The sequence below is a fragment of the Cyprinodon variegatus genome, unplaced genomic scaffold (assembly GCF_000732505.1).
Source record: "Cyprinodon variegatus isolate N-32 unplaced genomic scaffold, C_variegatus-1.0 Scaffold312, whole genome shotgun sequence".
Taxonomy (NCBI): domain Eukaryota; kingdom Metazoa; phylum Chordata; class Actinopteri; order Cyprinodontiformes; family Cyprinodontidae; genus Cyprinodon; species Cyprinodon variegatus.
This window is the reverse complement of record NW_015150765.1, coordinates 316,540-329,047: the sequence shown is the minus strand read 5'-3', so window position 1 is coordinate 329,047 and position 12,508 is coordinate 316,540. Positions and strand designations below refer to the sequence as shown.

General features: G+C 48.8%; 2 protein-coding genes across 2 annotated transcripts in view; both read right to left on the bottom strand.

Annotated features, from left to right (window-relative positions):
* Window positions 1–6,083, bottom strand: LOC107090829 (sal-like protein 3). Its single transcript, XM_015384420.1, has 3 exons — window positions 3,524–6,083; window positions 3,096–3,439; window positions 1–582 (listed from the first exon to the last, which is right to left on the bottom strand). The coding sequence occupies exons 1-3, from the start codon at window positions 6,081–6,083 to the stop codon at window positions 202–204; spliced, it is 3,285 nt and encodes a 1,094-aa protein (XP_015239906.1). The 3' UTR covers window positions 1–201.
* A 77-nt stretch (window positions 6,084–6,160) lies between these two features.
* Window positions 6,161–12,508, bottom strand: part of LOC107090828 (sal-like protein 3) — a 14,249-nt gene continuing 7,901 nt past the window's right edge. The window contains exons 2-5 of the mRNA XM_015384419.1: window positions 8,385–11,081; window positions 7,925–8,300; window positions 6,275–6,329; window positions 6,161–6,220 (exon numbers count right to left, since the gene is read on the bottom strand). Of these exons, the coding sequence (XP_015239905.1) occupies window positions 6,161–6,220; window positions 6,275–6,329; window positions 7,925–8,300; window positions 8,385–11,081 (3,188 nt within the window). The remainder of the gene's footprint in view (window positions 6,221–6,274; window positions 6,330–7,924; window positions 8,301–8,384; window positions 11,082–12,508) is intronic.

Here is a 12,508-nt window from a genome sequence, read left to right as displayed (position 1 = left end):
ATTGATTGTGTGCAGCCAGCTGCAGCAGCAGTGTGCAGCTCTGTAGGGATCGTCAGGAACAACCTGAACTCTTTACTGCGTAGAAAACTTTCCCCCATGACTGCAGCCTGTCCTGCTGCTCTCTGAAACCATGATTTAAAGATGCTTTACAAATACTTTAATGTTTATAATCATTTGCATAAGATTTTTCCCGGTTTTTCTTTAGTTTATTCCGATTTCTTTTCCTTCGTCAATCAGCATGGTAAAATGCCGGTTGCTTCCCAGGTCCATTCGGGTCTTGTTTAGGCCGGGTATCTGGCCGCTGGCGGCGCTCATGACGGTAAGAGGGTGAAGCTGAGTGATGCTTCTGTTCTGGATCACAGAGATCTCGTTGGTCTTCATGGCCAGGCTGTTGGTGATCGCCGTGGCGTAACGGTTCCAGAATCCAGGCTCTACGTTCACAGTTCGGGTCGCCGGGTCCTTCTGGAACACGTCCCCAAACTTCAGGGCCTCTCCTCCCAGCAGGGCCATGGGGTTCTCCACGGAGAGCCGGCGCCCCCTCCTGGCCGGGGCGTTGGTCCACATGTGGGTTCCCATATGAACCTGAGGGGAGACAAAGCGAGGAGAGACGTTGAGGTAAAGAGGATGTTGGTTGTTTTAAAAGTTTCTAATTACATGAACTACCATCTTCATTGGCTCACTGGACAGGAGGGAGGAAACAATATAGAGTCTGTTAGGAGGTCTCATTAAAAAGCATTGGTATCTGTTATCAGGCTGGGGAGTCCGAAAATATTGGCAATGGAGGTTGGCCAATAGAGGGCGCTAGGGCGCCGCCCCACCTGCCAAATGACCTTGATTAAGACATAAAAAAAAATTTAAAAAATTAAATCTATATTTTATAATTTATATTCATAAAAAATGGCTGCTCAGTGGAACAGTGGGTAGCACTGCTGCCTTGAACAAGAAGGTTTGATTCCCGGCCCAAGTTCTTTCTGCATGGAGTTAGCATGTTTTCCCAGAGCATGCGTGGGTTCTCTCCGGGTACTCCGGCTTCCTCCCACAGTCCAAAAACTTGACTGTTAGGTTAATTGGCTTCTCTAAATCCTCCTTAGGTGTGAGTGTGAATGTGTGTCTCTGTGTTGCCCTGCGATGGACTGGAGACCTGTCCAGGGTGGACCCCGCCTCTCACCAGTAGACAGCTGGAGATAGACACCAGCAGCCCTTGCCACCTCAGCTGAGATAAAGCGTGACGAAAAATAAAATGGATGGATTCATAAAAAATATTTCAAAATATATTGATATATATTTTTGTGCTAGATAAATATTTAACCTTTAATGACTAGTAAAGCGTCATTTAATTTTGTTAGGAATCCAGTTTGTGTGGATTGTTTTTGTGTTTTTCTCTCTCCACAACCAGGTGTTGCCCTTTCCTCGTTGGGCCTCCCTGCACACCTGCGGCTCGTTGGATCATTACCGGAGGAGTATTTGAGCAGCTGGCTGTCGCTACCTCGAAGCCAGAGTGTTTTCCAGTTTTGGGTACACTAGCAAAGCTAAGATTAGCAGAGTCTAACCGAAGCTTTGTTCCTCTGAGTCTAATCTTGTTTTTGTCTTTGCTCTTCGGCAGGAAGCCTTTCCTGTGTAACTGGATACCTGGACCTTTTCCCCCTGGAAGGATTACTGAGTACACACTGAGCAGGGGTAAACCTTCACATGATCCGTTCAAGTCCTCATCGGAAAACCAAGTAACAGTCCGCTCGTTTACTCCTCTGGGTCCAACGTATGTCTGCCTGTCCGCTCTCCAATGAGTTCCCTCTCCTCTGGATTAATTCCCCACAAACTGGATTCAAGGATTAACAAGAGCCCCCTCAAACGTGAGTTGCCCTTCAGCTATATTCAAGCCTCAGTCAATTTTCCTATGGTCCCAGAACTGATCACTTTGACCTCTACTTCAGACCTTCCGGTTCCGGTTTACCAGTCCACCGAGTTCCAGTTCCTACTTCTGTGTTTCATCAACATTCAATAAACCTGTTAAACTTTTTCCCTGGTCTCTGAGTGATTCTCTGCATTTGGGTCAGATCGCTTAAACCAATTATAACACATTTCTCCTTGGATTGGTGACGTATTCCACCCTAGGACACAAAAATCTTTGCCCTTTGACTCTCGTTAAAAGTTTTACATGCGCAGTAGCTCCTCTGCAAAACAGAAAAATAATAGAATATAATCTACTTTTTCTAGATGTTTGTTTATTTGCATAGTTGCTCTTAAATAAACACATTCTCAAAAAAAAAAAATAGTTTCTATATATTGATAAAATATAAGGCTGACTAATAGCTTCTCCATTATTAAACTCATAGATTATTTATTTAGGTTTGAGACCCAATATTGGACCAAAACACAAAATTTACCTTCACAGCCTCAGAAGGACAAGATTTATGTACACTGGAAAATATCGAAATCTAGATAAGTCGTTATTTTCTTAAAATAAGTGCATTTGTTTTTGGCTACAGGAGGTAAAGGTGACATTTTGCCAATGGAACAAGACAATTTACACTTAAAATAAGAAAACACAATTGCATAGTCTTAAGTGCATATAATCTAATTATCTTATTTTAAGAGTAAAAATACTAATTCCATTGGCAAAGTATCTCATTTACCTACTTAAATTAAGGGTAAATACAAATTTTTACTCATTTCTAGACCGTTTTTCCAGTGTACAAAAAATAAACCTGGACATGAAATCATTTGTTTGTTTTTTTGTTGGCATTCGTATAAATATATTGTGCATCCATAGCGGTTGTTATTCCTACTAAAGGGTGTTTTCTGCTGTTTTTTAACCAGGCTCTGACAAGGATTGCTTTTATATATTTTTAAATGATTTTCTGAAGAATTCCTCTTTTTTAAATCATCTCAAAAACGATATTTTAAATAAATCATCCAATAAAATGTTCTTTTTAAAGGTTTAAAAGATTTTTCCTGGGAAATCTTGGTAAATAATGAAAAGCTGAGAGTCTTTTGTTTCCTCTCAGTTTCAGTAAGATGTTTGGTTGTAGGACATCAGAAAAAGGTCCAACAGAATGAGGTCACCTGGTCCCGGACCAGAGGACATTTCTGCGTACCTTCAGGTTGCCCTTGGTGGTGAACGCTCTCCCGCAGATGGAGCAGACGAATGGTTTCTCTCCGGTGTGCGTCCGCTCATGGATCTGCAGAGCGCTGGCTGAAGAGAAGTTCTTCCCACAGACGTTGCAGTTGTGCTGTTTCTGCGTTCGTCTGGGAGGCGCCGGGCCGAGCAGAGAGGTCACACCGGGGCTGCCGGCGGTCGGGTACGCCGCAGGGACGTGCACGCTAAACGCAGGTGGCTGCTGCGCTTCCATCACGCCGTTCAGCTGACCCTGCGCAGTCCCCTCAGCTTTGACAGAGCTGGATGAAGACATAACGGGGCTGGAGACGCTCCCATCAGCAGCTGTGAGCAAAGAGCAAACAGTGTGACGATACCAGAGTGTTTTCTGGTTGCTTTAATTCACCAGACATCAGACTTTGGCCTCACCTCTGTCTCCGCTCAGCTGGAACGAAACTCTGTAACTCTCCTCCTTCACGAAGGCTTTGCTTGGATCTTGTGCGGACGCTGGTGCTGATGTTGGAGACAGCGAGCGCTCCGTCTTCACAGCAGCGGATAGAAGCTCTGGCGTTTCTGCCGCATTGCTGTCAGCTGTTGGGGGTTTGACAGCCAGGCCTTCAGAGACGCTTTGAGGAGGAGATGTTGGTGCAAATGGAGAACAGGAGGAATCAGACACCTGAGGGCTGTTTCTGCAGCCATTCTCCAAAGTTTCCTCGTATAAGACGCCATCATCGCTCCGCAGGTTGCCGGCTTCGAGGGGTTTCACAGCAAAGCTGGGGTTCCGACCCACTGAGGCGTCTGTCATCCTTATTTGATTCTGCTGAGGTGCTACACTCGACGATTCACAGTTTGGAGGAGCTCTGCATTCAGAGATGAAAGGTTGAGATGGATCAACATCATCCTCTACATTTCCTTCCTCTTCGTCCTCGTCTTCATCCTCCATGGAGATGTCGTCCATGTGCTTGTTGCTGCTGAGACTCTCGAAGTTGTCCGCCTCGGAAACCCGCCCCCCCATGTGCAGACGGACATGCTGCTGCAGAGCCATGGCGTTGGTGAACTTCTCCTCACAGATGGGGCACGAGTGCTGCAGCTGAAGCGGAGGGTTTTCTCTGTGGACCGCCACGTGCGTCTTCAGGTTCCCCTTGGTGGTGAAAGCACGGCCGCACAGCCTGCACTTGAAAGGCCGCTCACCGGTGTGGACGCGGTAGTGCATCCTGAGCGCACTCTGACAGCTGAGGACGCGGCGGCACAAGACGCACTGGTTGGGGTCTGTGATCTTCTTGTCGATGTTCTCCACCAGCTGCTGTAGCTTGGAGGTTTCAGATGTTTGCAGAGAATCTGTGAGGTGGGAGACGGGTGGAGAGCGGGAGGCTGGGGATGTGGGGGTTTGGGGTTCGGTGGCCCAGCTGGGTGTCTCGTTGACAGGATTGCCCCTCTGTGACCGGGTGCAGCTGTGGGGCAGCTGGGCTTCATCTGTTTGCAGCATTTTGGAGGCTTCAGTCTCTGAGGCAGGAGAGAAACTGGCCTCACTGCCTTTGTGGGTCGGTGGATCAGAAACACTTTCACCAGGAGCTGCGTGGTAGGGAGACTTAACCGATGCCGTCACACTAACTGGGTCACCAGATCCTCCGTTCCTGGGAACACTGGAGGAAAGTGGGAGCTCTAAAGTGGCAGGGAGGGTTGCTACAAGAGGTTTGCTGTCCAACCATGAAGAAATGGGTTTTTCTGGGGGAACAGACATGCCGTAGGGAATCCCAGAGCTTGTTGGCACATTGTCCAGATACTCTGGCACAGGGAAGGGGTTCATCTGGACATGAGGATACTTGTCTTTATGTCTCTGGAAGTGCACTTTCAGGTTTCCCTTGGTGGAGAAGCGGTTGCCGCAGATGTTGCATTTGAAGGGCCGCTCCCCCGTATGGGAGCGCAGGTGGATCTGCAAAGCGCTGTCGCTGCCAAACACTTTGGCACAGAACCGACATTTATGCTTGAAGAAGGGTTCTTCTGGGCTGGGCTTTGTTTCAAACAGAGAAACGCCGGGAAGTTTCCCTTTCCGCTGCTTCATCAGGGCCACCAGGGGGTCCAGGGCGCTGGCCGTGGCGGCTATGCTGGCCAGCGGGTTGGGGAAAATGACGCCGCTTGGCGGGCTCTGAGGTAGAAACGGCAGGCTGGAGGATGAGCTGAGGAGACTCGGCTGTGGTGACGGCAGCGAGGGGGAGGGGGTCAGAGGATGGGAGGCGCTGTTTGAGCCGCTGAAAGGAGGCAGCAGCTTGGAGATGTTGGGGGGTGAGGTGGAGGATTCTGATGACACCGAGGTGAACGCGGACGTTCCACAGAAAGACTGCGAGGGGAGACTTTGTGGCTTTTCCAGCGCAGAGGGTAAAGATGCGGCGGCCTGTCCGTTAACGGAGGAAGGCATGGTTCCCGACAGAGGCAGGACGGGAGGCTGAGGGATTCCTGGGTTGGAGGCCAGAGCCACTGAGCGGGACACCGGGTTTAACGCTGCTTGTGTTGGCTGCCGATTCATGACGGCCACCTGGCTGCAGATCTGCTCAATGAGCTGCAGCTGGTGGACCTGTTGCTGCTGCAGAGCCAGCAGGTGTTCCAGAATCACTGGGATAGCCGCCGAGGCTGCCTTTCCACCCAGACCGTTGCTCTGGATCCCCTGGGAGAACTGGGCCACAGCCACCCTGGTGCTGTGGAGGATCTCCAGTGTAACGTTGGTGCTTGGCATTCCGTAGCTGCCGGCCGCAGAGGCCTGAGGGGATGTGGACGCAGTGGGGTCTGGAGGAGGGGGGCTGGAGGTGGTCTGTGGGGAAGCGTCCATCTCCATACCTTCATCCCAATCCCTGCTTTCTTCCAAATGATCCAGACTGTCGTTGGTCAGCTCAAAGACAGCGTCTGTGGAGGAGTCGCTGGATGCTACGCTGGGAAGCGGAGAGGGCTCTCCTGCAGACTCCTCGGGCGGATTGTCCTTCACGATGAGCACCATGGGGTCCTCGGTGCAGACTCTCTGATGTTTGCTCAGCTCAGTCCAACTGAAGAACTGAGCGCAACATTTGGCACAAATTAGCGTTTCCTCTCGACTGCAGGGTCCTGCATCGGTCTCCACAGCTGCACCAGCAACTTCTGAGGAGGAAAAACAGAATTCAGAGTGAAAAACCTTCCTGATTATCGTCTTACCATCACAACAACACTTTTTACAGTGCGGCACAGCTCAAATGAGGCACCGTTCAACCTGACAGAGAACACAAAAGTTTAATCCAGAGATTATCTGGTTTCTGGAACAGATTATTAGAGATGTCTGTTGTCAGAAAAAAAGCAACCCAGTTAGATTTAATCCTGGTCCAAATCTAATACTAAGACAGAATTGAATGATGTGGACATTGGAGGATCCTATGGCTGATCTTCCCATTTTCTCTTCTTCATCTGTGATGGTAAATTAACCACAAATCTTTAATCCAGGGGTCACCAACGCGGTGCCCGCGGGCACCAAGGGCCCCTCTAGGACCACATGGGGGGCCCTCTTCATCTTCTGAAAACAGAAGAACTCACTCAGTGGGTTAAGTTTAATTTTTTTTATTCTGTTGCTCTTCTTTTTANCATCCATCCATCCATCCATCCATCCACCATCATCCATCCATCCATCCATCATCCATCCATCATCCATCCATCATCCATCCATCATTCATCCATCCATCCATCCCTTCATCATCCCTTCATCATCCCTTCATCATCCATCCATCTATCTTACTGTTTTTTTAAAACAATAAACTTGTTAACAAAAAGGAAAACTAATTTCACATATTATTTGTCATATCAAATATTATTTTTCATTCATCTAAAAATTATTCTCTATGTGTTCATGAATAATCTTTTATTTGGTCAGAAAAAAGCACTTTATTAATCCAAAATGGAAAGAAAATGTTGTTAGGAAATCCCTCCTTCAATATACAGTAGGTAACTTGGCTCACTGGACAGGATGGAGAAACCAATATAGAGTCTGTTAGTCGGTCTCAGTAGAAGCATTCTGCTTCCCTGCCTCCTTTTTCAATCATCAGGATCTGAGCCAGCATTGATAAAACAGCTACGACTGATTTAAAGCACTTTGTAGAAAAGGAAAACAATCTGGGATTCACATGGAAAATAATAGAATATAATCTACTTTTTCTAGATGTTTGTTAGTTTGCATAGTTGCTCGTAAATAAACACATTCTGAGGAAATAAATAGTTTTTATATAAAAAAAAAAATATGAAGTTCACTAATAGCTTCTCCATTATTAAACTGGTACGTTAATTTTTAGGTTTGTGACACAATATTGGACCAAAACACAGATTTACCTTCACATCCTCAGAAGGACAAGATTTATGGACAAAAAGTAAACCTGGACATGAACTTATGTTTTTGTGTTTTTACAATGTTTTTTCTTGTTTGCATTTGTATAAATATGCTGGTGTGATAACTTAGTATACGTTTCATTGTTTTTGGTGAACGTCTATTTTGAATTTCTAGCCCCCCGCCCCCTCCCCCTCTACTTAATATTAGCATGTTGGATAGTGGTCAAAATTAAAATATCGTGCATCCATAGTGGTTGTTATTCCTATTAAAGGGTGTTTTTCTCCTGTTTTTTAACCAGGTTCTGACGAGGATTATCTTTATATATTTTTAAATGATTTTCTGAAGAATTCCTCTTTTTAAATAATCTCAAAATTTATATTTTAAATAAATCATCCAATAAAATGTTTTTTTTGTAGGTTTAATTTTTTTTTTAAGAGTGCTTTAAGATATTTGGTTGTAGGACATCAGAAAAAGGTCCAACAGAATGAGGTCACCTGGTCCCGGACCAGAGGACATTTCTGCGTACCTTCAGGTTGCCCTTGGTGGTGAACGCTCTCCCGCAGATGGAGCAGACGAATGGTTTCTCTCCGGTGTGCGTCCGCTCATGGATCTGCAGAGCGCTGGCTGAAGAGAAGTTCTTCCCACAGACGTTGCAGTTGTGCTGTTTCTGCGTTCGTCTGGGAGGCGCCGGGCCGAGCAGAGAGGTCACACCGGGGCTGCCGGCGGTCGGGTACGCCGCAGGGACGTGCACGCTAAACGCAGGTGGCTGCTGCGCTTCCATCACGCCGTTCAGCTGACCCTGCGCAGTCCCCTCAGCTTTGACAGAGCTGGATGAAGACATAACGGGGCTGGAGACGCTCCCATCAGCAGCTGTGAGCAAAGAGCAAACAGTGTGACGATACCAGAGTGTTTTCTGGTTGCTTTAATTCACCAGACATCAGACTTTGGCCTCACCTCTGTCTCCGCTCAGCTGGAACGAAACTCTGTAACTCTCCTCCTTCACGAAGGCTTTGCTTGGATCTTGTGCGGACGCTGGTGCTGATGTTGGAGACAGCGAGCGCTCCGTCTTCACAGCAGCGGATAGAAGCTCTGGCGTTTCTGCCGCATTGCTGTCAGCTGTTGGGGGTTTGACAGCCAGGCCTTCAGAGACGCTTTGAGGAGGAGATGTTGGTGCAAATGGAGAACAGGAGGAATCAGACACCTGAGGGCTGTTTCTGCAGCCATTCTCCAAAGTTTCCTCGTATAAGACGCCATCATCGCTCCGCAGGTTGCCGGCTTCGAGGGGTTTCACAGCAAAGCTGGGGTTCCGACCCACTGAGGCGTCTGTCATCCTTATTTGATTCTGCTGAGGTGCTACACTCGACGATTCACAGTTTGGAGGAGCTCTGCATTCAGAGATGAAAGGTTGAGATGGATCAACATCATCCTCTACATTTCCTTCCTCTTCGTCCTCGTCTTCATCCTCCATGGAGATGTCGTCCATGTGCTTGTTGCTGCTGAGACTCTCGAAGTTGTCCGCCTCGGAAACCCGCCCCCCCATGTGCAGACGGACATGCTGCTGCAGAGCCATGGCGTTGGTGAACTTCTCCTCACAGATGGGGCACGAGTGCTGCAGCTGAAGCGGAGGGTTTTCTCTGTGGACCGCCACGTGCGTCTTCAGGTTCCCCTTGGTGGTGAAAGCACGGCCGCACAGCCTGCACTTGAAAGGCCGCTCACCGGTGTGGACGCGGTAGTGCATCCTGAGCGCACTCTGACAGCTGAGGACGCGGCGGCACAAGACGCACTGGTTGGGGTCTGTGATCTTCTTGTCGATGTTCTCCACCAGCTGCTGTAGCTTGGAGGTTTCAGATGTTTGCAGAGAATCTGTGAGGTGGGAGACGGGTGGAGAGCGGGAGGCTGGGGATGTGGGGGTTTGGGGTTCGGTGGCCCAGCTGGGTGTCTCGTTGACAGGATTGCCCCTCTGTGACCGGGTGCAGCTGTGGGGCAGCTGGGCTTCATCTGTTTGCAGCATTTTGGAGGCTTCAGTCTCTGAGGCAGGAGAGAAACTGGCCTCACTGCCTTTGTGGGTCGGTGGATCAGAAACACTTTCACCAGGAGCTGCGTGGTAGGGAGACTTAACCGATGCCGTCACACTAACTGGGTCACCAGATCCTCCGTTCCTGGGAACACTGGAGGAAAGTGGGAGCTCTAAAGTGGCAGGGAGGGTTGCTACAAGAGGTTTGCTGTCCAACCATGAAGAAATGGGTTTTTCTGGGGGAACAGACATGCCGTAGGGAATCCCAGAGCTTGTTGGCACATTGTCCAGATACTCTGGCACAGGGAAGGGGTTCATCTGGACATGAGGATACTTGTCTTTATGTCTCTGGAAGTGCACTTTCAGGTTTCCCTTGGTGGAGAAGCGGTTGCCGCAGATGTTGCATTTGAAGGGCCGCTCCCCCGTATGGGAGCGCAGGTGGATCTGCAAAGCGCTGTCGCTGCCAAACACTTTGGCACAGAACCGACATTTATGCTTGAAGAAGGGTTCTTCTGGGCTGGGCTTTGTTTCAAACAGAGAAACGCCGGGAAGTTTCCCTTTCCGCTGCTTCATCAGGGCCACCAGGGGGTCCAGGGCGCTGGCCGTGGCGGCTATGCTGGCCAGCGGGTTGGGGAAAATGACGCCGCTTGGCGGGCTCTGAGGTAGAAACGGCAGGCTGGAGGATGAGCTGAGGAGACTCGGCTGTGGTGACGGCAGCGAGGGGGAGGGGGTCAGAGGATGGGAGGCGCTGTTTGAGCCGCTGAAAGGAGGCAGCAGCTTGGAGATGTTGGGGGGTGAGGTGGAGGATTCTGATGACACCGAGGTGAACGCGGACGTTCCACAGAAAGACTGCGAGGGGAGACTTTGTGGCTTTTCCAGCGCAGAGGGTAAAGATGCGGCGGCCTGTCCGTTAACGGAGGAAGGCATGGTTCCCGACAGAGGCAGGACGGGAGGCTGAGGGATTCCTGGGTTGGAGGCCAGAGCCACTGAGCGGGACACCGGGTTTAACGCTGCTTGTGTTGGCTGCCGATTCATGACGGCCACCTGGCTGCAGATCTGCTCAATGAGCTGCAGCTGGTGGACCTGTTGCTGCTGCAGAGCCAGCAGGTGTTCCAGAATCACTGGGATAGCCGCCGAGGCTGCCTTTCCACCCAGACCGTTGCTCTGGATCCCCTGGGAGAACTGGGCCACAGCCACCCTGGTGCTGTGGAGGATCTCCAGTGTAACGTTGGTGCTTGGCATTCCGTAGCTGCCGGCCGCAGACGCCTGAGGGGATGTGGACGCAGTGGGGTCTGGAGGAGGGGGGCTGGAGGTGGTCTGTGGGGAAGCGTCCATCTCCATACCTTCATCCCAATCCCTGCTTTCTTCCAAATGATCCAGACTGTCGTTGGTCAGCTCGAAGACAGCGTCTGTGGAGGAGTCGCTGGATGCTACGCTGGGAAGCGGAGAGGGCTCTCCTGCAGACTCCTCGGGCGGATTGTCCTTCACGATGAGCACCATGGGGTCCTCGGTGCAGACTCTCTGATGTTTGCTCAGCTCAGTCCAACTGAAGAACTGAGCGCAACATTTGGCACAAATTAGCGTTTCCTCTCGACTGCAGGGTCCTGCATCGGTCTCCACAGCTGCACCAGCAACTTCTGAGGAGGAAAAACAGAATTCAGAGTGAAAAACCTTCCTGATTATCGTCTTACCATCACAACAACACTTTTTACAGTGCGGCACAGCTCAAATGAGGCACCGTTCAACCTGACAGAGAACACAAAAGTTTAATCCAGAGATTATCTGGTTTCTGGAACAGATTATTAGAGATGTCTGTTGTCAGAAAAAAAGCAACCCAGTTAGATTTAATCCTGGTCCAAATCTAATACTAAGACAGAATTGAATGATGTGGACATTGGAGGATCCTATGGCTGATCTTCCCATTTTCTCTTCTTCATCTGTGATGGTAAATTAACCACAAATCTTTAATCCAGGGGTCACCAACGCGGTGCCCGCGGGCACCAAGGGCCCCTCTAGGACCACATGGGGGGCCCTCTTCATCTTCTGAAAACAGAAGAACTCACTCAGTGGGTTAAGTTTAATTTTTTTTATTCTGTTGCTCTTCTTTTTAATCATTTTTGTATTATTTCATCATATTTCAGTGGTTTTAAAATGACAATATTAAAAAGAAAATTAGAAATGAATAAAAAGAATAAAATAAGAATAAAAATGAGCTGAATGATCCCTCCAGTTCATAGGTCAGTATTGGTAGCCCTTCCTATGACTCAGTAGCCATGAAGTAGCCCTCAGCCTTAAAAAGGTTGGTGCCCCCTGCTTTAATCTGTCTTGGTAGGTGCAGACCCACCTTTCTGATACCGATGAATATCCAGTGGACAATGAAATGAGTGGACTCTAATGCTACGTTCAGCCCGCAAGCAGCAGAAGCAGCTAGTTTACATGCAGAGTCGATGGTTGACGCGCATCAAGACACAGCAGAAGGTCCTGCAGTGGGAGCATCGCCTCATGAGCTCCTGAGCATCTGACGCGTGCCATGCACTTCAGAAGCAGCAGCTGCTACAGCTGGAAAAATTACAATTTAACTTTAGCTGCTGGATGCGCCTCATCAACCAATCAGAGGAGCTGATCTGGGAGCTGGCAGGGAGTCAGACGCAGCACTGCTTTATTAACGCCTAAATTAATTTCAAATGTAGAAACCTGCCGGCAGAATATGTTGGCTTTTATTATCCTGCTGCCTGCATTTTGGATTATACGGAGCCCCTAAAGGGACATGGAGGGGAAAAAAATAACTTTTGCGAGATCCCGCAATAGTTTTGCAAGATCTCACAAAAGTATTGCGGGATCTCGCAAAACTTTTGCGAAATCACGGAAAAAATAAACTTTTGCGAGATCCCGCAATAGTTTTGCAAGATCTCACAAAACTTTTGCGAGATCCCGCAAAACTTTTGCGAAATCACGGAAAAAATAAACTTTTGCGAGATCCCGCAATAGTTTTGCAAGATCTCACAAAACTTTTGCGAGATCCCGCAAAACTTTTGCGAAATCACGGAAAAAATAAACTTTTGCG